At 38.0% G+C, this 22,193-nt stretch overlaps 1 protein-coding gene across 6 annotated transcripts in view; it reads right to left on the bottom strand.

Annotated features, from left to right (window-relative positions):
* Nucleotides 1–22,193, bottom strand: part of LOC307181508 (leucine-rich repeat-containing protein 37B-like) — a 131,678-nt gene that overhangs the window by 44,888 nt on the left and 64,597 nt on the right. For 3 of the 6 annotated variants that reach the window (XM_079946638.1, XM_079946639.1, XM_079946637.1), the window contains 2 exons: nt 6,158–6,229; nt 2,832–2,903 (listed from right to left, as the gene is read on the bottom strand). In XM_079946638.1, the coding sequence (XP_079802764.1) occupies nt 2,832–2,903; nt 6,158–6,229 (144 nt within the window). Of the gene's footprint in view, nt 1–2,831; nt 2,904–6,157; nt 6,230–7,894; nt 8,347–22,193 lie in introns of those variants that run through there. The other 3 variants (XM_079946640.1, XM_079946641.1, XM_079946636.1) reach the window with 2 other exon arrangements.

The raw sequence follows: 22,193 nt of genomic DNA, 5'->3' as shown, positions 1-22,193 counted from the left end.
TCAATATCATAGAGGCTTGATTCTAGAAACCTACAGACTTATAATTACCTGAAAACTGGTGATGAATCAAGGTTTTGTGGGGCCTGTACCTCATGTACTTCGGGAAATCCTATCTAATAAAAACATGCAAAGTTATGAATACAAAAATTGCTAGGACCCCGCTCAATATCTTGGAAGGAACCTATGCAAGTGAGGAGCCCTGAAACCTAAGCCTCATTTTATTCATGATAAATCCACCTCATCTGGGGCCCTTTTTCAAACTTATTTAATACAGGCAACTTATAAACACCCCAGTAATATGTCATAATAGGTAGTAAAATGACTTAACTCGAGGGTGGCATCTTCCCTTGGCGGCTTGCCTTTGGAAAGAGATGCAATAAAGTTTATATATCACTATGGCAAATATTTCCTGAAGCAAATTACCTTTGTCTACTAGAAAGAGCCCAAAACAAAGACTTACTATACTGTGACAATCTTTTTAAAGTAACTGTGAACGAGTTTTAGGAGTACAGTACTAATTTATTTCCAACACCAGATAGTTCTGATTCTTTCACTAACTTTTTCTGTCATTTAAGAGGAACACAAATTCAAAAGGAACAAGTTCCTGCCTCTTCCATTACAAATCTTTTCTAACCTACCACCCATTTTCTACTTCATCACCCCCCTTCCTCACCTTGTTACCCCGCTGCATAGATGCTAGAATGGCTCTCATATATGTCTTCCTATCAACATCCATCTTTCTCCTCCCAGTATGAAAGCTTCTTGGGGACAAAGTCCCTGGCGTATGCATGTTTGTATCCGCAGCACTTAGGACAGTGCTGACACACAGTGGGCATGGCACTCAGTGAATGTTTTCTGAATGAATTCATTAATTTTTAAACTGTGATTAATTGATTTATTTTTTTATTTCCACAATGTATTTTCCCGTGTTGCCTACATAACTATAGTGAAACTCTGATACTTATAAGGAAGTCTTGATGTTATAGGATGTTTAGGAAAGGTGGTGAGGTTATGACGTTATATTGACGCTACTAAAACCTCCTGGTGAAGGGACCCCATCAGCCTGCTCCCCTGTGTGCTGGCAAAAGAAAAACTGACCCTTGATACTCTCTCCCCAAGGTAGGCATCAGCAAAGTAACAAGGGAAAGAAAGGAGGCCGCTAAAAATAGGCATCTGCAGGAATTGCTAATCCAGCTCCAGACACAGCCTCAACACCTTCATTAACCCAAAATGTGTGAACTGTGTGAAACTGGATTTCTAAACCACAAGCCAGGTAAGAGAGTCTTTTCCAAAGTCAGGTGTAGAAGAGCTCTTTTCCTCGAGTCTAAAATCAACTTCGGGCCATTGAAAGTACCCACTATCATTTCCCTGTGTCAAGAGAAATCACAGAACTTTTGAGCTGAAGGGCTGTAAAACCCACACTTCTTATTGAAGAGTAGTCAGCAAAGAAAGTACATTGAATTAGGCTACAGCAATGTATTTTCTTCATATGTTTCACACTATAGCTGAACACAAACAATGTCTTTTCCCATACTACAAACGTTCCTATTGACCACAGATAATTCACTTCAGAGATACATGCTTTTTGAAAAATAATGTTCTGGGTGGCTGGGGAGAGCCTGTGGTGGGTGTTCAGGAATTCTTTCTGCTTTACCATTTAAAAGAGCTAATAATGGTTGGAGAAGCACCCACACCTTTTGCTCCCTGAAGAATTCGGTGCTATAGTTAGTTCTTTGCAGCTCTGTGTTGCATACATTTTAAGCAGTTAGGAATTTTGCAAATGAGCAGGAATCAAAGTTAAATTCAAAAGTGGAACTTCATGGACCATTCGCATACTGGAGAGGCATCGGTTGGATTCCATGACAATGCTAATTTGAGTGTTTTTGCTTGGTGCCTTTTATTGCCTGTACCAAAGATCAGTAATATGGAAAGCAGGGTGTTTCATATATATGAGTTAAACAAGTCTCTTGGCCTCTTTGTACCTTAGTTTCCTAATTTTAAAGGAAAATAAATTGCTCTCAAGACATACTTTCCAGAATTCATACTGAGCTTACACCAGCTAACCAATAACTGCATGATTTTTTTACACAGTGTTTTTTACATGCATTCATCTTCTATTTCACTTACAACTTGTATAATACCTGCATTCCATGCCAGGCCTGAAACTTTCCAAATCTAAGTTCTGTGAGTAAATTGCAACCAAGATTTCTACAAAAAAAGATACCAGCAAAAGAAGAAGACAAATATGTATTCTTTCAGAACATTTATCCTTTGGCAAATATTCTAATTTATATATGATGAAACATAACATCAGTACTCCCTCCATACACTAAAGTAATCTCACTGTGGAAGACATTATGATTTATACTTTCATGATTATATATGGGGTGCATTAGATACAAACTAGTAAATGCTCATTAAATACTTGTGTTAAGTGATCCTTATATCTCTAGAAAGGCAGCACTATTAACATTTTGGGCTGGATAATTCTTTGCTGTCGGAGGCTTTCCTGTACACTGTTGGATGTTTGTAGTATCTCTGGCCTCTGTCCACTAGATGCCAGTAGCATATACAGTTCTGACAAGCAAAAATGTCTCCAGACACTACCAAATGTCACCTACGTGCCAAATCACCCTGGTTGAGAATCACTGCTCTATAATTATTCACTCTGATCTGTGTAATATTTCTCACATTAATCTTTGCTAGAGAGAAAAAGGATTTGCTACAAAATTTTAGCAGCAATTTTAATCAAAATGAGTAACAAATTAATTTTATAAATAATCAAACTTTATAAAAATTTCAAATATAATGAAGTTATATTTGTAACTTACATAAACTGCAAAAAAGGTAGTGGTTCAAATGTACGTTGTACAACAGACGGTATTTTATTGCAGGAAAAATTTCTAGGAAATGTAAAAGGAAAATATTGCCTCAATTAGCTATTAGATATCTAAGTAGTAGGAATAACTAGTAGAGGTTAGAATGATAATAATAAATAAGAAGCTTTGGTCTAAACTCCAAACCTTAGGAATTACTATTTGAATCTTCCAGAGCCCCTAACCCTGCCTTCACCTCTCTTAAGAGTCTCACCTTCAGGATCTTCATAAATTAAATGTACAACTATAGATCAATAGATTTTGGAGGTAACCTTTCCTGAGAGCAGAAGCATTGATTAGATTCCACCTTTTGTGGTCTCATCAAATTCTAGATTATGAGCTCAAAGATTTTATCTCTATATATCATTATAATTTCTAATATTAAAAGGAATATTCTTATATTTAAACACTTCTCAGTATAGTTCTGTTTTTCTAGGCCAATTCATTACCAAAAGAAATAAAAGATACCCTTTCACACAACTTGAAAGGAAGTTACTCCTATCATTAATATGTAAATTTAATTCAGTATTACACTTTCTATCATATGGACTTTTATTCGAAAATACCTACTCTTGACTATAGCTGACTATCTTATTTCCATTGATTCCAGCTTCGTCACTCATTTCACCTGGATGGGTATAACTGTCTTCTGACTGGTGTTTCCATCTCTACCCTCTCCCTTTCTAAGCCATCCTACACGTGATCGCCAGATTAACACTCTGTAAGTGGTTCTCAAATACCAACATCACTTGTGAATTATTGAAGATACAAATACTCAGCCCTACTCTGGACCTCTTGAATCAGTAACTGTGGGGGTGGAGCTTGTGTTTTCACAAGCCCTCCAAGTGGTTGGTTCTGTTGCAGGCTAAAGCTTGTCCTAAGCACTGCTGTGGTAACATGGTGCTTGGCATGTTATCCTTGGCTTGGCCTCCAAAACTCTAGATGATCTGGCTCTAATCTTCTACTCTTCCCACTTGTACTCTACAGGTACTCAGAGTATTTCTCCTGTGCTTTGTCTTTCTCCCACTTTCCTTTTGCAACCTTATTCTTCCCAAGATGTCTGTCATTGATACCAAATGGCCCTTCAAGGTCCCGTTTAAACAGCATTGCTCTAGTAACATCTTCCCTGATCCAATTTGAAGTATTTTTTCCCTATTTTGTGCTCCAGTACCAACTTATACTACTCATTGCACATATTCATTTCTTTCTTTAAATATAGCTATTTTTGCAACCCATTTCCTCTGAGCATAAACTCCTTCAAAGTATGGACTAGATCCTGCTTATGTGAATTGTATATCATGTTTAAAGCCAACGCGTGGACATAAAGCAAACTCAAATATTTATAAAATCAACAAATAGCTGGGGAGTGGAGAGAAGGAGGAAATGACTGTTTTAAAATAAATGTAGTTTTATTACTTCATTGTGCCTCCATAACATTTTGTGATTATGGTTTGAGCTTATTATATGTTTTTTACCCTGTGAGATCATGAGTTGCTAAAAGGAATCCTGTCTTACCCATCTTAATGTTTACAACACTAGGCATAGTGCGTATTAGCATATTCTTTCTTCGCTTTTTTATTGATTGGCATTTTTTTTAAGAATGAGAATACTTATGCTAACATGAAATAATCAGATTATAAAGTATTTCATAGTAGAAGTAATGAAGGCCTTAGCCCACTGAGCAGTTATTTTATTTGTTCTTCTCCAAACTGTGTTTCTAAGGTTTGGAGCCCAGATGGCAGAGAAGAGACTAATATAAAGGTGATTGTCCCTTAAGGCTTGGAAGCCTTGATAATTAAACGAACTATTTTTAGGGTCATGTGAGGCTCTTTATACCCATTTCCCTTAAGCCTTTTATATTTGCAAGAAGAATCTATTTGCTAAAGAGGATCATTCATTCGCTTAATAAAGATTAATGACATACACAACTTTGGATGCCATGGACAAAGGACAAAAACTGAGGTTTTATAGCAAAAAACACAGTTATCTGTTTATCCCTAAATTAAAAGAAATACTAGGCAAGCATTTCCTCTTTGATAAGGAAGCTGGACAGGGAATACCCTGGTGATCCAGAGGTTAGGACTCGGCGCTTCCACTGCTGGGGATCTGGGTTCAATGCCTGGTCAGGGAAATAAGACCCCACAAGTTGTGTGGCATGCCCAAAAAACAAAACAAACAAACACAAAAAACAGAAATAAAAAGGCTGGAGAGATTTTTGTTAGGGGCATTTCTGAGATGCTTATTTAGTGTGAGCATTTCTAAATATACCACTTAACCATCATCTTAAACATTCTTAATATTAATATCACACTTCCTGCATTAAAATCCTTAACAAGTGTTTGTTATTTTGGTAACTTAATGTGTTCTTGACAATACTGATTTTTTTTAAGAGATTTTTTTTTGATGTGGACCATTTTTAAAGTCTTTATTGAATTTATTACAATATTGCTTCTTTATTTTTATGTTTTCATTTTTGGCCATGAGGCATGTGGGATCTTAGCTCCCTGACCAAGGATCGAACCCATACCCCCTGCATTGGAAGGCAAAGTCTTAACCACTACACCACCAGGAAAGTCCCTTGGCAATACAGTTTACATAATTCATCTGCTTAAATATTTAATACTTAAATGTTAATTTAATTTAGATTAAATTATCAAAGTTAGGAGTTAATGGCATTCATATTAATCTAAGTGTTCTATATTTTCTTGTCTTGTAGGTGACAATTTGAGGTTAACTTTAATTCCTCTCATTTCACTAAACCAACTTTTTCAAACCTTTTCTGTAAAGGCCAGATAAGTAAATATTTTAGGCTTTGCAGGCCACATACAGTCTCTGTCACATATTTTTCTTCGTTTCTTTTTTTTTTCTCATTTACAGCCCTTTAAAAATCAGTTTTAACATATGGGCTTTATAAAAACGGACTGTTGGCCAGATTTGATCCATAGGTCATAAACAAAATGTAAATACAGATGGAGACTATATGAACACTTATATAACAAGGTTCATATGGGAGCCTATAATTGCTCAGACATCATTACCACTTTTCCTCTACAACTAAAGTGTATTTTTCTATCTATACCTTGTCTGTATAATTAAAAAATTAAAAATGAATAGGAGATATTTAGTGCCAGTGACGGGCTGGGACCCTACACAGACTCACAGGATTGTAGAATTGTATTGCTAGAAGAAATTGAAGAGATTATCTAACTTGAACCCCTTAATTACTTTATAGATAACCTACTTTATAGGTAAGAACTCATAAATAAATATGATTAACTTACAAATATCGGAGGGATAGCAAGCCTTCAAATGAGTCCTTATGTAATTCAGTCAAATCATTTTCACTGAGAATTCTGAAAAATGAAAAGGTTATGTCTGGATCAAAATGCAAAATAACTACAACTATATACTACATAGGACTAACTCCTATATGTGGAGGAAAGCTGGGTAATGGTGCCACCTAAACAAACTAATTCTTATTTGATTTAGGGATGGTGATTTCTGCTCTGTTTCCATTTAAACCTTCTTTTCACGTCACACACACACACACACACACACACACACACACACACACACACACCACCCACTCTTCCCACCAAATCATATAGTTAAAGCCTACTCTCTAGACCACGAAGTCTCTGTTAGAACCCAGCTCTGGGTGGCACCAATGTTGCAGAGCTGCTCTTCCCTCCTCTCTTTCCCCAAACCTTATTGGGAAGTCTCCCACACAACTGTATCAGGGAAATTGAAGCCATCTGATTTTTTCCCCCACAACAAATTTTTGAAAACTAAAATGCGAATAAAATATACATAACTGTTCAATAATTCAATTGAACAACTGTTCAACTGTTAAATAATTACAATACAGATCCCCACGTAACACCATTCATGTCAAGAAAGAATCCTGCCAGCATCCCAGAAGCCCCCCATGTGCCCTTTTCCAATCACAACCCTCTCTCTGACTTCCTAGAGGGGACCACTATCCTGACTTTAAGAATAATTCCCTTGCTTTTTAAATTTACTTTTGCCTTTTCTCTATCAGCCATAAACAACATAGTTTAGTCTTCCTTCTTCTTGAACTTTATATAAGTGGAATCATATTATATGTATTGTTTTCCACATTGCTTCTTTCATCCAACATTATTTTGTAAAATTATTTTAGTTTTGCCTGTAGTATGTAGTGTTGCATGTCCAACTACATGAGGCTTCTGAGTATTTGAAAGTGGCTAATGACACTAAGGAGTTGAATTTTTAATTTAATTAATTTCAATTATTTTAAAATTAAAATTTAAAAAACAGATACGCAATGTAATTATCGGAAAATGTTTATGTTAGCAACAATCTGCATATGTGATACTACTTTTCCGACTGTAAATTTTATGCAATCTAAATATTGATCAAGTATTTGTAATAAAATTTAGCAACCAAATTGTGATTTCAAAGAGTTAGTATGAAAAAAAAATGTAGATTCTCTCATTAATTTTTATATTGATTAAATGTAAATATAATACTTTGGATGTTTTTAAATCCTTAGTATGAAAAAAACGTAGAATATCTTATTAATAATGTATATAATGATTACATGTTAAAATGATATTTGGGATATAAGGGTTAAGTAAAAGATATTAACATTTATTTCATCTGTTTCATTTTACTTTTATTTTTAAGTGGCTACCAGAAAATTTAAGATTACTTATGTGGCTTGCATTATGTGTCTGATGAAGTCTATGACTTCTAATTATGATTATATCACACTTTATTTATTCAACGGTTGGTGTATACTGAGATTTTTTCTAGTTTTTATTTATTAAAGACAATACTGCTTTGAAACTTCTTGTATTTGTATCCTGATGCATATTTGCCTGAGTTTGTCTAGGATGTAATAGGGATACAAAATTGTTTCCTAAGAAGTTGTGCTATTTCAAGTTGGCAGATTGAAACATGTCAAGTCTCCACCCCTTCAACTTCCACCAAAATCCCTAAGAATGATAGAAAAGATAAAACTTAAAAATCTCAACCTTAGCTCGATGTGTGGGAGCACCTCCCCTACCAGAAACGTCCCAGAGCTGCCTACAGGGTGATCAGTTGGAATAGTTCGGTAGGAGCATCCGACAGCACACATCAACCCCACATCTTCCCTCCTTGATCAAGGCGGCAAAAGGTGTTTTCTTCTAGGCAGGAGCAATTGGTGTTAGAAAGGGGGCAAGGTCCCAGAACCCTGAAAGAAAGGTATGCACTCCCTGACGAGCCACAAGAAGGCACCTCCCACCTCTGCCTTATTCTCAGGGGAACCCATTGGGAGTAATAAGCCCCAACAGCTCATTTCACTTGTCCCCTAAAGCTGGGAAACAAACGCAGTAGAATCTCAACTACAAAGATGAATTACACTCAGGAATGACCAAACAATGTGATAAAGCCAACTCCATTAAGGACAGAAAACAAAAACAAACATAAGAGCTTACAGCCAATGAATCAGAGTTAACAAAGCGCAAGAGGACCTTAGGATAGCACAATTATTACCCTCAGACAGATGTAAGCAGAGAGTGCATCCATTAATCAAGAATATACGAATGAAAAGGGTTAGCAATAATTTAAAAAACTCAGTATATAAGCAGCAGAAATGACAGTTAAAGAATAAATTAGGAAACTGAGAGATCCCGCCAAATACTTCTCCAGAATGCAGAATGAAGGGACCAGAAACGATTCACAGTCAAGCCTGACACCTGGGTCTGCCCAAGGAATGTTAACCCCTTTGCTTCAACTGGTCTTACAATAAAGACTAGGAACATAGTGCAGGGAGGAGGGGGTGGTGTTTTGCACCAGTTTTTCAAATCTGATAAGCAGGAAGGCACATAGCCAGTGACCCAAGAGTGGAGTGAGGGAGTGTTAGAGAGAGCCAGTATAGAAGAAACTCTATAAGATGTCAAAGGTAGGTTTCTCTTGCCTGGAAGTATCCCCTTCCTTGCAGGTAATATTAACAGTGGTACATCCTTCAGAAGCCTTGGGGATCTGAGCACAGGCTATGTTGCCTTGTGAAGCTATTTCCACTGAGTTCTGCATTTAAACGTTCTGCTTTTCACTCACAGTGTCTCTTGGTCACATATTTATATTAGTTCCATCTCATAGCTTATTTCCAGCTCATAAATTAATTCTTTACTCATAGCTTATGAGAATTAAAATATTACTACCTGGAAACTCTGCAACTCAGTTATTAAGGTGGTTCATATTATACAGAATATAGTCACACACATTTGTATAAGATCACTAAAACAAAAACACAAAAGACTTCAATTCCCATAAAGAACTCTTGGAGCCCTGAGCATGCTTCAAAGACCCTGACCTCAATTTGAAATTCACCATTTTAGAAGGAATCGCAGTGATTGTCAGAATACATGTTAGGGGGAATGGTCAACAGATGGTGCTAAGATTGTTTTCTCACCTCTAAGTACTGGTTTCATATTTCCATGCAAATGATCCAAAAAGAAAAAAAACAAATCAATATGTCCAACGACATGTATGCTAACCCTTTTCATACCTTCCAAGGTAGGAAAAAACTCTACCTCCCCATGTGGCATAACAAAACTGTATGTATATACCATAAATGATATACAAACGTCACAGGAAATGATGGTATATGAAAAAAGCTACACAAAAGTGGAACTCATATATACTAATTGTAACTTTGAACGTTGACAAGGATTCAGTAAGTACAGCAAAGAGATGGGGCTGATCCTCAACTCTATATGGCACTGTCTTCTCTGATTGGCTGATGCCCATATCAGACTGGCTGGAGTTTGAATATCATGGTAGGACAGGGCGTAACCAAACAGTATGTATTTCAAATTAATAGGGTTTCTTTCTGTGAAGTTGTTTGGATGACAGGATAGTAGAAATGTTAAAAATAACAACGGTAAGTTCAGCCTAGAAGTAAAGTTTAGACTGAGAATGAGTCAGTCACCAGAAAATTACCCAAAAAGGAGCTTCAAATAAGCAATAACTGAATAACTGAAATAAAATACATTAATCTGTAGAACTCCAAATATCCATTTTGACTGAAGAAAAAATTTTAAAAATATGGGGAATCAGAGTTAAAGCCAGATCTAAAACTTTCTCACACCATGAAAATATCAAAACCAGGTGTGAATGAACATTTAAGAATGATCCATGTCTAACTTCTGACCAGGGTTCTGGTCTAAGGCAATCTTCTGAATTTCACATTCATTCTTGATTCTGTATTATTGACAATTATCCTTCTCTCAACCTCTGTAACTTCTAGGAAATTGAGAGGGCTCAGGGTTTGTTTGTTTGTTTTATTGATTTAACTATATATATAATGCAAACAATAGGCCTTTCTGGGACTGATTTACTCTCCTTTCCCTGCTTTCTTTCTCTCCAAAGTACTTAGCAATGCTTGAAATTATATCTGTCTATTTATTATACTTACATACTTATTTCCATATATTTGTAAATCCCCTGAGAACTGGGATAGTTGGGCTGTTTCATTCTTGGGCCTGTAACTCTAGCATGTAATAGTGGTGAGAGTAGGCAACCTTGTCTTGTTCCTTATCTTAGAGGAAATGGTCTCAGTTTTTCACCATTGAGGACAATGTTGGCTGTGGGTTTGTCATATATGGCCTTTATTATGTTGAGGATAGTTCCCTCTATGCCTACTTTCTGCAGGGTTTTTATCATAAATGGGTGTTGAATTTTGTTGAAAGCTTTCTCTGCATCTATTGAGATGATCACATGGTTTTTATACTTCAATGTGTAGGCAGAACACTCTATGACATAAATCACAGCAAGATCTTTTTTGAACCACCTCCTAGAAAAATGGAAATAAAAACAAAAATAAACAAATGGGACCTCATGAAACTTAAAAGCTTTTGCACAGCAAAGGAAACCATAAACAAGACCAAAAGACAACCCTCAGAATGGCAGAAAATATTTGCAAATGGAGCAACTGACAAAGGATGAATCTCCAAAATTTACAAGCAGTTCATGCAGCTCAATAACAAAAAAACAAACAACCCAATCCAAAAATGGGCAGAAGACCTAAAGAGACACTTCTCCAAAGAAGATATACAGATTGCCAACAAACACATGAAAGAATGCTCAACATCATTAATCATTAGAGAAATGCAAATCAAAAGTACAATGAGATATCATCTCACACCGGTCAGAATGGCCATCATCAAAAAAATCTAGAAACAATAAATGCTGGAGAGGGTGTGGAGAAAAGGGAACACTCTTGCATTGTTGGTGGGGATGTAAGTTGATACAGCCACTATGGAGAACAGTATGGAGGTTCCTTCACAAACTACAGATAGGGAGGCTTCCCTGGTGGTGCAGTGGTTGAGAGTCTGCCTGCTGATGCAGGGGACACGGGTTCGTGCCCCGGTCTGGGAAAATCCCACATGCCACGGAGCGGCTAGGCCCATGAGCCATGGCCGCTGAGCCTGTGCCTCCGGAGCCTTTGCTCCGCAACGGGAGAGGCCACAACAGTGAGAGGGCCGCGTACCGCAAAAAATAAAAAACTACAAATAGAACTACGATACAACCCAGCAATCCCACTACTGGGCATATAACCTGAGCAAACCGTAATTCAAAAAGAGTCATGTACCAATATATTCATTGCAGCTCTATTTACAATAGCCAGGACATGGAAGCAATCTAAGTGTCCATTGACAGATGAACGGATAAAGAAGATGTGGCAAATATATACAATGGAATATTACTCAGCCATAAAAAGAAACGAAATTGAGCTATTTGTAGTGAGGTGGATGGACCTAGAGTCTGTCATACAGAGTGAAGTAAGTCAGAAAGAGAAAAAGAAATACTGTATGCTAACACATATATATGGAATCCAAGAAAAAAAAAAGTCATGAAGAACCTAGGGGTAAGATGGGAATAAAGGCACAGACCTACTAGAGAATGGACTTGAGGATATGGGGAGGGGGAAGGGTAAGCTGTGACAAAGTGACAGAGTGGCATGGACATATATACACTACCAAATGTAAAATAGATAGCTAGCGGGAAGCAGCCACGTAGCACAGGGAGATAAGCTCCGTGGTTTGTGACCACCTAGAGGGGTGGGATAGGGAAGGTGGGAGGGAGGGAGACACAAGAGGGAAAAGATATGGGAACATATGTATATGTATAACTGATTCACTTTGTTATAAAGCAGAAACTAACACACCATTGTAAAGCAATTATACTCCAATAAAGATGTTAAAAAAAAAAAGCTAACTGCATTATAAGATCCTTCTTGGTTCAGAATTTTGAGGTCAATACCTGTGAGAAAAGGTATTTCCCCTTCCATATCCCAAAGCAAGATAATGATTGAAATTCTGTGTTTATTTTAAAAATCAAGTTTGGCAGGACCTCTTTAAAACCAGTAAGAGATAATTTAAACTTATTTTCTATTATACAAGTAATACATGATTATATTCTCAATATATAACAATGAAATTACAGGTATAGTGAAAACCCTCCTTGTGCCCTAATCCCCCACCTACTACTTTGAGTTTAGTATTAATCCTTCCAGATTCTTTTCCATACGTTTGAGTACATACATATTTACAGATAGCCAAATAGGATTGTGTGCTTTTTCCTATCTTCTTTTTACATAAGTAACGTCCTTGCAACTTGATCCCTTCATTTCATGATATGTCTTAGATTTCTTTCCTTCCCAGTACATAGAGGGTTACCCCATTCATTTAAACTCCTGCATAATATTCCATAGTATGAATGTATCACAGTTTAATAATGACCCTATTGAAGGATGTTTAGATTATGTCCAGTTTTCTTGTTACTTGCATTGCTGCAATGAGTATCCTTGTACATGCATTTTTGTGAGCCTGGTCATTAATTTCTATAGAATAGTTATTTAGAAATGGGATTGTTGGGGTGAAGACTATTTAGATATAAAATTTTAATTGCCCTCAAAAAAGTTGTGCCACAGTTCTGGCAAAGAACGTGGTGAGAAGGGGATCGCTGCCTTCTAGCCCGGGGCCCTCCAGGCCCTCCGGCCTCCGGTCGGCGGGTGAACTGGGGAGCCCCCGGGACAGGCTCAGGCTGTGTCTTGCCGAGCCCCAGAGCCCTCGCCTCAGCTGCCCACGGGCAGTGCCCGAGCCCGGAAGCAGGAACGAACTGCTCCCCCACCCCCACCTCCGCGACTTAATGGCGGCGGCCCCTCGGAGCCCAGTTCCCACCTACCGCCGGGTCTCTTGACCTCACGCTGCAGGGGTTAGGCGAAGCCTCCGGCAGGCCACCAAGAACGTGGCGCTCTTGGGCGTCGGGCGTGGCAGGGCGAGAAGAATGGCGGCCACTGGAACGCTGCGGAGGAACGTTAGAGCCTCGAGGGCCCGGGAAGGGGGGTCTACGTGTACGCCAGCTCAGCCACCCTTAGACCTTGGAGCCCACGCGATCTGGGACCTGAGGTGACCTCTCTGTCCCAGCTGGACAAGACCTCATCTCGTCCGGACAACGACAGACAAAGGCCTTAACGGGCCCGGAAGGTGGCGGAGCCGCGGTCGACGACGGGTGGAACGTTAGCGGGTTATCGGGCGGTTGGTCTTCGTTCTACCAAGACCTAGATGTTGGAAGATAGAAATGGTAGAATAACGTACCACATGTGGCCAATAGGAAGTGCCCGCCACCCTTTGGTAAGATTTACTGGCCGTTTATAGAAGGCCTGTGTATATAATACGAAAAAGCTGCTCTCAACTTTCCCCCCAACCTTTCGAAAACTTTTCGCTACATATAGGCCTTCTAGATGTGAAGAGGTTGCCGACGTATGATAGTTAAAGTCACATGTCTTGTAAATGCCCATTTGTTTCTTTAAAAAAACCGTAGAAAAGAAATGTCTTCTGGAAATGACTTTTCGAAATGGAATTGTTTGACCACCTCTAGAGGTGACATCAGGAGCCACAGAGCTCCACGTTTGCTCAGTGGGTTAGAGGACATGGAATGGAAGACGTTGAGGAGGAAGAAAAGAAGGTTCTATGCCAGACTGGTCACAGTCTGAGGTCTTCTGCCAGTGCTCAGTAGGTGTTCTGTAGGAGTTGTTCCACATGTAGATGTATTTCTGATGTATTTGTGGGGAGGAAGATCACGTGATCTCTGTGTCTTACTCTTCCGCCACTTGAAGCTCCTCCCGGCATTTTAAATATGGACTGGTTGGAGTAGCAAATGCCCAAAGAAAAAGCAGAAACCACAGATGTTCTTTAAATATCACTCTTGGCATATTGTAAATGCTCAGTACATATTAGGTGTTACTACCTTGTTCTTTAATGTTGTTGTTGTTGCCATGATGGTTAATAATAATAAACCATCTTGTTACAAAGCTGTCAGTTACTGACAATATAAGTTCATTAACAAATATCTTCCACTGTTAGAAAAACCAAATATATCAGGGAGAAATGTCATAGATGTAAATTTAAGAGCTACCAGATTTTTTTCAATGTTAAGTTTACATTACTCTAGCAATCAGTGGGTGTGAAGGCCTGGACTGACAATTTGTCTTCAATTTGATAAGAAAATGAAGAATGTAACCCCTTGATTAGGAGTACAGACTCTATAGCTGCTTTGAATCTCAGCCTACCCACTTCCTTATTATTTGATTCTGGGAAATTAGATTAGTCTCTCTACATTTCAGTTCTCTCATATTTAATTCATTGAGTTAACTGAAGTAGACAATCCACTTAAAGCATTCACAGAGTCCCTGACACTTAGTACATGCTCAGTAAATGTTAACTATGACTCTTATTCAGTAAGCGGCAGAAGTTCATGACTTCACTCTTTTACCTGCCTGCCCACAGCATATAAATGATAGATCCGCAAAATCAGGCATGGCCTCTACTGGACATTTTTATAAACAAAAATAGCCAAAGGATTATGAAAACTCTGCATGCTGAGGATAAAGACTTAATCTGGCAAATATTTTTCTGAGGAAAAAAAGATTTACTAAGATTTTAAATTTGCTTGTATAGAAAAAAAAAGTACACTTAAAAAGAGATTTAATTATTTGGCAATAAAATTATCTTTCATTGTGATTTCAGTGTGCAATTTAACCACACTTTTTGAGCTCATGTGTGTGTACATTGTAATAATCATTCAACTGTCTTAATGTAGCTATTTGTCTCCTTTGTCTTATAAATTGCTTTATATTTGCACTGAAACAAGCTTTTTAAAATTATCACAAATATTTGTTTTACATAACCACTGTTGAGGAAAAAAGAAAAGCTTGCTGGGACTTCACTCGTGGTGCAGTGGTTAGGAGTCCGCCTGCCAATGCAGGGGACACGGGTTCAAGCCCTCATCTGGGAAGATCCCACAGGCCGTGAAGCAACTAAGCCTGTGCGCCACAACTACTGAGCCTGTGCTCTAGAACCCACAAGCCACAACTACTGAGCCCACGTGCTACAACTACCAAAGCCCGCGTGCCTTCAGCCCGTGCTCTGCAACAAGAGAAGCCCCAGCTCAATGCAACTAGAGAGAGTCCACGCACAGCAATGAAGACCCAATGTAGCCAAAAATAAAATAAATAAATAAATATATAAACAAATTTATTAAAAAAAGAAAGAAAGATCTTGTTGATTTCCATGTAATTCTAAAGGATACAGAAAATGATACTTTCTTACTCCCTGCACTGTCAGGCTATAGTTATGTAAATGGGATCTGTGACCAAGTATTTACTGCACTTGCATTCACTGAACACTGCAGCTGAGCAGCACCCAGGAATTGTAAAACGTGTAAATTTACTGATGTATAGCATCTCTTCCTTGTTTAATCTATGGCTTTTTAAAGATGCAGAAGAATCTAACTAGGGGTCTACCAAAATGTTAGTTCCATAATAGCTGCTGACCTCAATGGCTGGGCATGACTTCTAAAGAAAAGGGGAAAAAGAATCATCATTTTCACATCTCTCACTAGTGGGGTTTTGCTTTGGAAGTCCCCATTCTTATGGACGTGAATCCAGACAAACCTAGGCCCGAGCTCTCTCTTTGCCATTTACTCCTTATGTAACTTCATATTTCAGTTAACTTTGCTGAGCCCTGGTTCCTAGGAATCCTGGTCTTTATTTTATTGGGTCTGTGGAAAAATCAGAATAATATTTCTGAGTTTGTATTTGTGGTCCCAATTATATCAGAATGGTCCTCCCTCTCAGAGGTGACTTCATTCTTCACAATGACCTTGGTTTGCATATTCCTCAATCTTGATAATCCTGACCAAAGAATTAGATTCCCAGAACAAATTCCTGTTCTGCTTTTCTTTCTGCCTCTATACTCTTTTGTCCCCATCGGCATCTCTTCTTCTTCCTACTGTTCCACACATGGAGAGCCCCATAACACAACTGAGTCCTTGACCTCATGTTCCCTTATACCTTCATTCCTAGAAACTTTAAAAAATTCTTATTCCGCTAATAATTAGCATCAACTAGTAACGGCACGTATCCTAATTCTTGCAACAATTCTACAAGTTGCTTCTAATATTTGCCACTTTTACACATTGGTTTTATTCCTAGCCTTCAAAAGAAAACTTAAAACCAGATTTGCCTGACCCAAATGATCATACTCTTTCAGATATACACGCTACTTCTTTATTTACACCTCGGCTCTAGACCTGGCCACCTGAGTCCTTGGCTTATACAGCTAATTAGGTCTGAGTGTTTTTAACTGGAGGGTAATCAATCTCCCATAGGCATACTCCTCTATGCCCATCCCAGTTTCTGTCCATTAGAATTACCACTATCCTCATAGTTTCCTCAATGGCTGGGATCTTATAGTATCTACATCAAAGGGTCAGTTGTAAGGACAAAATATATGAATAGGTATAGATGGGGTAGTATCTGGCACATGATCCATTCTCAATAAGTTGTTGTTCTTATTATTACTAATACTACTACTTCAAAAATGCTCTAAAAGCTTAAGATCTAGAAAATGAGTAGATACATAGGGAGTAACAACTCAGTCAGTTAAGTGCTCTGATAGATATTTGTATAAGATGCTCTATGATCACAGCAGAGAGTGTCTAAATGTACAATGCCTGCACTTTTTAATATTTAGTCACTAAACACAGACACACAAGCACACACACTGACTATATGTGCACCCCATATTTTGGAGAAGGAAAGTATATTGGTAAGATTCCTCTGGACTATCCCCCATGGAATGAAATTCTTAGTGAATGCCACTCTGAAGTGAGACTTTCTATCTTCAGTTACCAGATTGTCTCCTGAAGTAATTGAAACTCGTGAGCCTTGAATATAAAGCTGCTCAGTGCCATTTATCATAATAGAGCAATGCGAGCTGAGGTGACAATACTCTTTTTGAAATGGGAGGGTTAGCTTAGCCAATATAAAATATATAAACATATATTTATTTAAATACATAATTTTTAAAGGATTTGTGCCTGAGTGGTGCAGCTCCTAAATCTCTAATTACATTTAATATAGTAAGGAAGCCTAGTCATTGCTTCCTGGCCCTTCCAACAAGAGTCAGGATAACATCCAGGGAACTTCATAAAGCAAAAGCCCAATGACCTTCTCTCTCTTTGGAGAATCCTAAAGCAACAGAGCCTAGACTTGGTCAATGCTGCTACTGATACCACAGTTCCTTGCTAGCCATTACCTGAAGGGATGAGAAAGTAACCATTAAATTCCTACATCTCTTAACTTATTGAGATCTGAAGAGGAAAAGGACAGGAGATGGCATTAAAGCTTAGCTCCACTTACTTCTACTTTTGCCTCTGTGAAAATTAGAAAATTAGTCCTTACTTGGACTAAGTCAGAGGAGGAAGTTAGATGGGTAGAAAAGGAACCACATGCTTCTTAATAACCTCACTGTCACTAATGCACCCTGAGGAAGGCACCAGTGCCCAGCAGTCATGTGAGAAGCAGGGGAGATAGTTGTTTTATTCAGAGGCACAGTGATTGAGTAGGGTGGTGTTCCAAAGAAAGACAAATGGAGGAACTCTTGAAACAGAATTGCTCATGTTTAAATCCTGTATCATATTTGCCAGCTGTGTGACTTTGGGCAAATGATTCTAATCCTCTGAATTCCAGTCACCTCATTTGTATAATGGGGACAAAACTTACGTTAAAAACCTGTTGATAGAATTTAAGATGATGCAGGTAAATGGTGTAGCATGTAATAAATATCCAATCAGTTATGGTTTCCTTCTTTGTTTTGCCTACCAATTCTATTTCCTCCAATACCACATTTAAGAGCAGTACATCAATTTATATAAAAGTCAAATCATTAAGAAAATTTAAATTATTTTCTGATTAAAAAGAGGAAAGAAGTTGGGAACATCTTTTTGAAATTTGTGTTGAAAAATATTCTGAGGTCAAGTTAGGACCTAAGTGGGTAGAGTGTTCTGATTGGTTAACAATATCTACACAGACAGAGGAGGGGACAGTAGTTACTTGCATACCATATAGTTATGATCTCTCGGCTAACATGTCTTAGAGATATTTGCAGCATTTGAATCACAAAGTCCTAAATATCCAACTACATAGAAACTAAATTATGACTGACTTTTGCCTCTTACTAAATTTTATTGGGAGTATAAAGAGGGATGACATAGTCCTTGTCCTCCATTAACCAGGTAAATAAGGATAGAAAATATATTCTACAGAAATAAATGACATTTACAATCAAATAAATAAAGGACCTAGGAATAAATTTAACCAAGGAGGTAAAAGATCTGTACACTGGAAACTATAAGACACTGATGAAAGAAACTGAAGAAGACACAAATAAGTAGAAAGATATCCCATGCTCATGGACTGGAAGAATTAATATTGTTAAAATGTCCATACTACCCAAAACAATCTACAGATGCAATGAAATCCCTAACAAATTCTTAATGGCATTTTTCACAGAAATAGAGCTAACATTCCTAAAATTTGTATAGAACCACAAAAGACTCCAAATAGCCAAAGCAACCTTGAAAAGAAGAACAAAGCTAGGGTTATCATGCTTTGTGATTTCAAACTATATTACAGAGCGATAGTAATCAAAATAGTATGGTATTGGCATTAAAACAGACACATAGATCAATAGAACAGAATAGACAGCCCAGAAATAAACCATGCACATATGGTCAGTTAATCTACAACAAAGGAGCCAAGAATATACAATGGGGAAAGGATAGTCTCTGCAATAAACAGTGTTGAGAAAACTAGATAGCCACATACAAAAGAATGAAACTGGACTACTGTCTCACACCATATACAGAAACCAACTCAAAATGTATTAGACTTGAACATAAGACCTGAAACCATAAAACTACTAGAAGAAAACATATGGGTATACTCCTTGATACTGGTCTTAGCAATGATTTTGATTTGACATTAAAAGCAAAGGCAACAAAAGCAAAAATAAACAAGTGGGACTACAACAAACTAAAAAGCTTCTGCACAGCAAAGGAAATTATCAACAAAATGAAATCCCTATGAAATGGGATAAAAAAATTTTTATCCCTATGAAATGGGATAAAAAATTGCAAACCACATATCTGATAAGCAGTTAATATCCAAAATATACCTGGAACTCACACAACTCAACAGCAAGAAAAAACAAATAACCTAATTTAAAAATGGGCAAAGGACCTGAATAGACATTTTTCCAAGGAAGACATGAAAATGACCAACAGCTACAAAAAGGTGCTCAACATCACTAATATCAGGGAAATGCAAATCAAAGCCACAAATGGTATCACCTCATACCTCTTAGGATGGCTATCATCAAAAACACAAGAGAGAAATCATGGTAAGAATGTAGAGAAAAGGGAACGCTTGTACACTCTTGATGGAAATGTAAACTGGTACAGCCACTATGGAAAACAGTATAAAGGTTCCTCAAATTAAAAATAAAACTACCACATGATCCAGCAATCCCACTCCCGGATATATATCCAAAGGAAACAAAATTACTATCTTGAAGAGAGATTTGTACTCCAATGTTCATTGCAGCATTACTCACAATAGCCAAGGTATGGAAACAACATAAGTTTGTCAGCAGATCAGTGGATACAGAAAAAGTGACTGATACACACACACACACACACACACACACACACACACACACACACAGAGGAATACTCTTCAGCCTTGAAAAAGAAGGGAATCCTGCCATTTGGATGAATCTGAAGGTCATTATGCTAAATGAAATAACCCATAACAGAAAAACGAACACTGCATGGTATCACGTATGTGTAGAACCTGGAAAAAAAAAAGTTGAACTCATAAAAACAGAGAGTAGAATGGTGGTTGCCAGGAGATGGGGAATAGGAGAAAGAGGGATAGGTGGTAAAAGGGTACAAACTTTCAGTTATAAAATGAATAAGATCTGACGACCTAACGTATAACATTGTGATTAGAGTTGATAACGCAGTGTTGTATAACTGAAATTTGCTAAGAGAGTGGAACTTAAGTGTTCTCACCAAAAGAAAAAAAAAGTGAATAAATATGTGAGGTGATAGATGTGTTAATTAATGTGATGGTAGGAATTCTTTTACAATATATACGTATATCAAATTATCACATTGTACACTTTATAAATTGTAATACAATTTGTCAATAAAGCTGGAAAAACATATGAGGAGTATTCATACTCGTCTTATCAAAAGGTGGGAGTCTATGTCCCCTAATGTGAATCTGGATAGGGTTGCACTTCACAACATCAATTTTCTAAAACCAATGAGGTGTCCTACAATTCAAATGAATTCTGATACTAACTACCCAGATATAGCACAGACCCCGTAGGCTAAAAGGCTCAGTGCTATGAGATGGCCCCTACTTTGGGGCCCAGCCACAGGTGCTAGAGACTACTATGCTTTTGACCAATAGGCTTGGCTACAAATTCAGGGGTTCCCCGATCCCCTACAGTTTCAATAATTTTCTAGAACAACTCACAAAACTCAAGGAAGTGCTATATTTAAATTACCATTTTATTATAAAGGATATAAATGAACAGCCAGTTGAACAGGTACATGGGGCAACGGTCCCAAGCACTAGAGCTTCTGGTCCCATGAAATCAGAGTATGTCACCCTCCCAGTACATCAATATGCTCACCAACCAAGAAGCTCTCTAGTCCCTCTACCCTCCAAGAGGGCCTAGAGAGGTCAGGGGATGGGACCGAAATTTCCAACCCCCTCTCATCACATGGTTGGTTTTGCTGTCAATCAGCCCCCATGCTAAAGCTATCTAGAGGCCCCACTATGAGTTACCTCACTGCATAAATTCAGATATGGTTGAAGAGGGGTCATTATGAATAACAAAAGACACCCTAATCCCTCAGAAAATTCCAAGGATTCTTGAAACTCTGTGCCAGGAACCAGGGACAAAGACCAGATATATTCTTTATTATACCAGACCTTGCGATTGCTTTCACAAAGAGAGAACTGCTAAAGTGATGCTGTGTGATGCACAAAGCTGTGTCATAAAAGGCCATGCAGCTTCCACCTTGTTCAATGGACCACTCATACTCAGAGCCCTGAACCATACTCTAAGAAACCTAACTCCACGAGGCCTCCATGCCATAAACCAATCAAACCACATGCAGGCACTCTGATTTGAGTCACTCTAACAGATATGAGATGAGTCTTTAGAAGTTTCTAGCCACCAGCCTTCTCGTCAGCTTAGCCAGTGAGTCTTCCCAACTGAATCCCAGAATGTGGATCAGAGAAAAGCAGTCCCTGTTGGGTCCTATCTGAATTCCTGACCCGTAGAATCTGTAAGCATAATAAGAGGGCTATTTTAAGCTGTTAAATTATAGAGTACCTTGTTACACAGCAATAGTAACTGGAACAAGTCATAACAAGTGAGGCTGGAGAAGTAGAATAGGGCCAGGTCGTGCCATGTGAAGAGCATTGAGCTTTATTCCATAGATAATCAGTTTTTAGAGTGGGGAGGAACACATCAGAGTTGGACTTACTTTTTAGATAACTCATCCTGGCTGCAGTGAGAAGGTTAAATTTAAGACAGGCAAGACCAGACTCAGGGAGATGGTAAGAGACTACTGAAAGATGAGGAGGACATTTACTAGGACAGTGATGATACAAATAGAGAAGGGAGGATAGCCTTGACAAAAAAAACCAAACCAAAACGAAACAAAATTTAGAAGGTAAAAGCAGCAGAATTTGGTGGAAAATCCAATACAGAATTCTGGAAGAGGAGGGAGAAGGAAGAATTAATGGTGACCCACATGTTTCTGGATTGAATGGCTAGGAAGCTGATAGGGCTATCAATTGAGATTTAATACTAAAGAAGTTAACTACAGTTGATGAAAATATAATATCCACCAAGTTTT

The sequence above is a fragment of the Stenella coeruleoalba genome, assembly GCF_951394435.1.
Source record: "Stenella coeruleoalba genome assembly, contig: scaffold_46, whole genome shotgun sequence".
NCBI classification, from domain to species: domain Eukaryota; kingdom Metazoa; phylum Chordata; class Mammalia; order Artiodactyla; family Delphinidae; genus Stenella; species Stenella coeruleoalba.
Note: the sequence above shows the minus strand (reverse complement) of the source record. Positions and strands in the feature narration are given on the sequence as shown.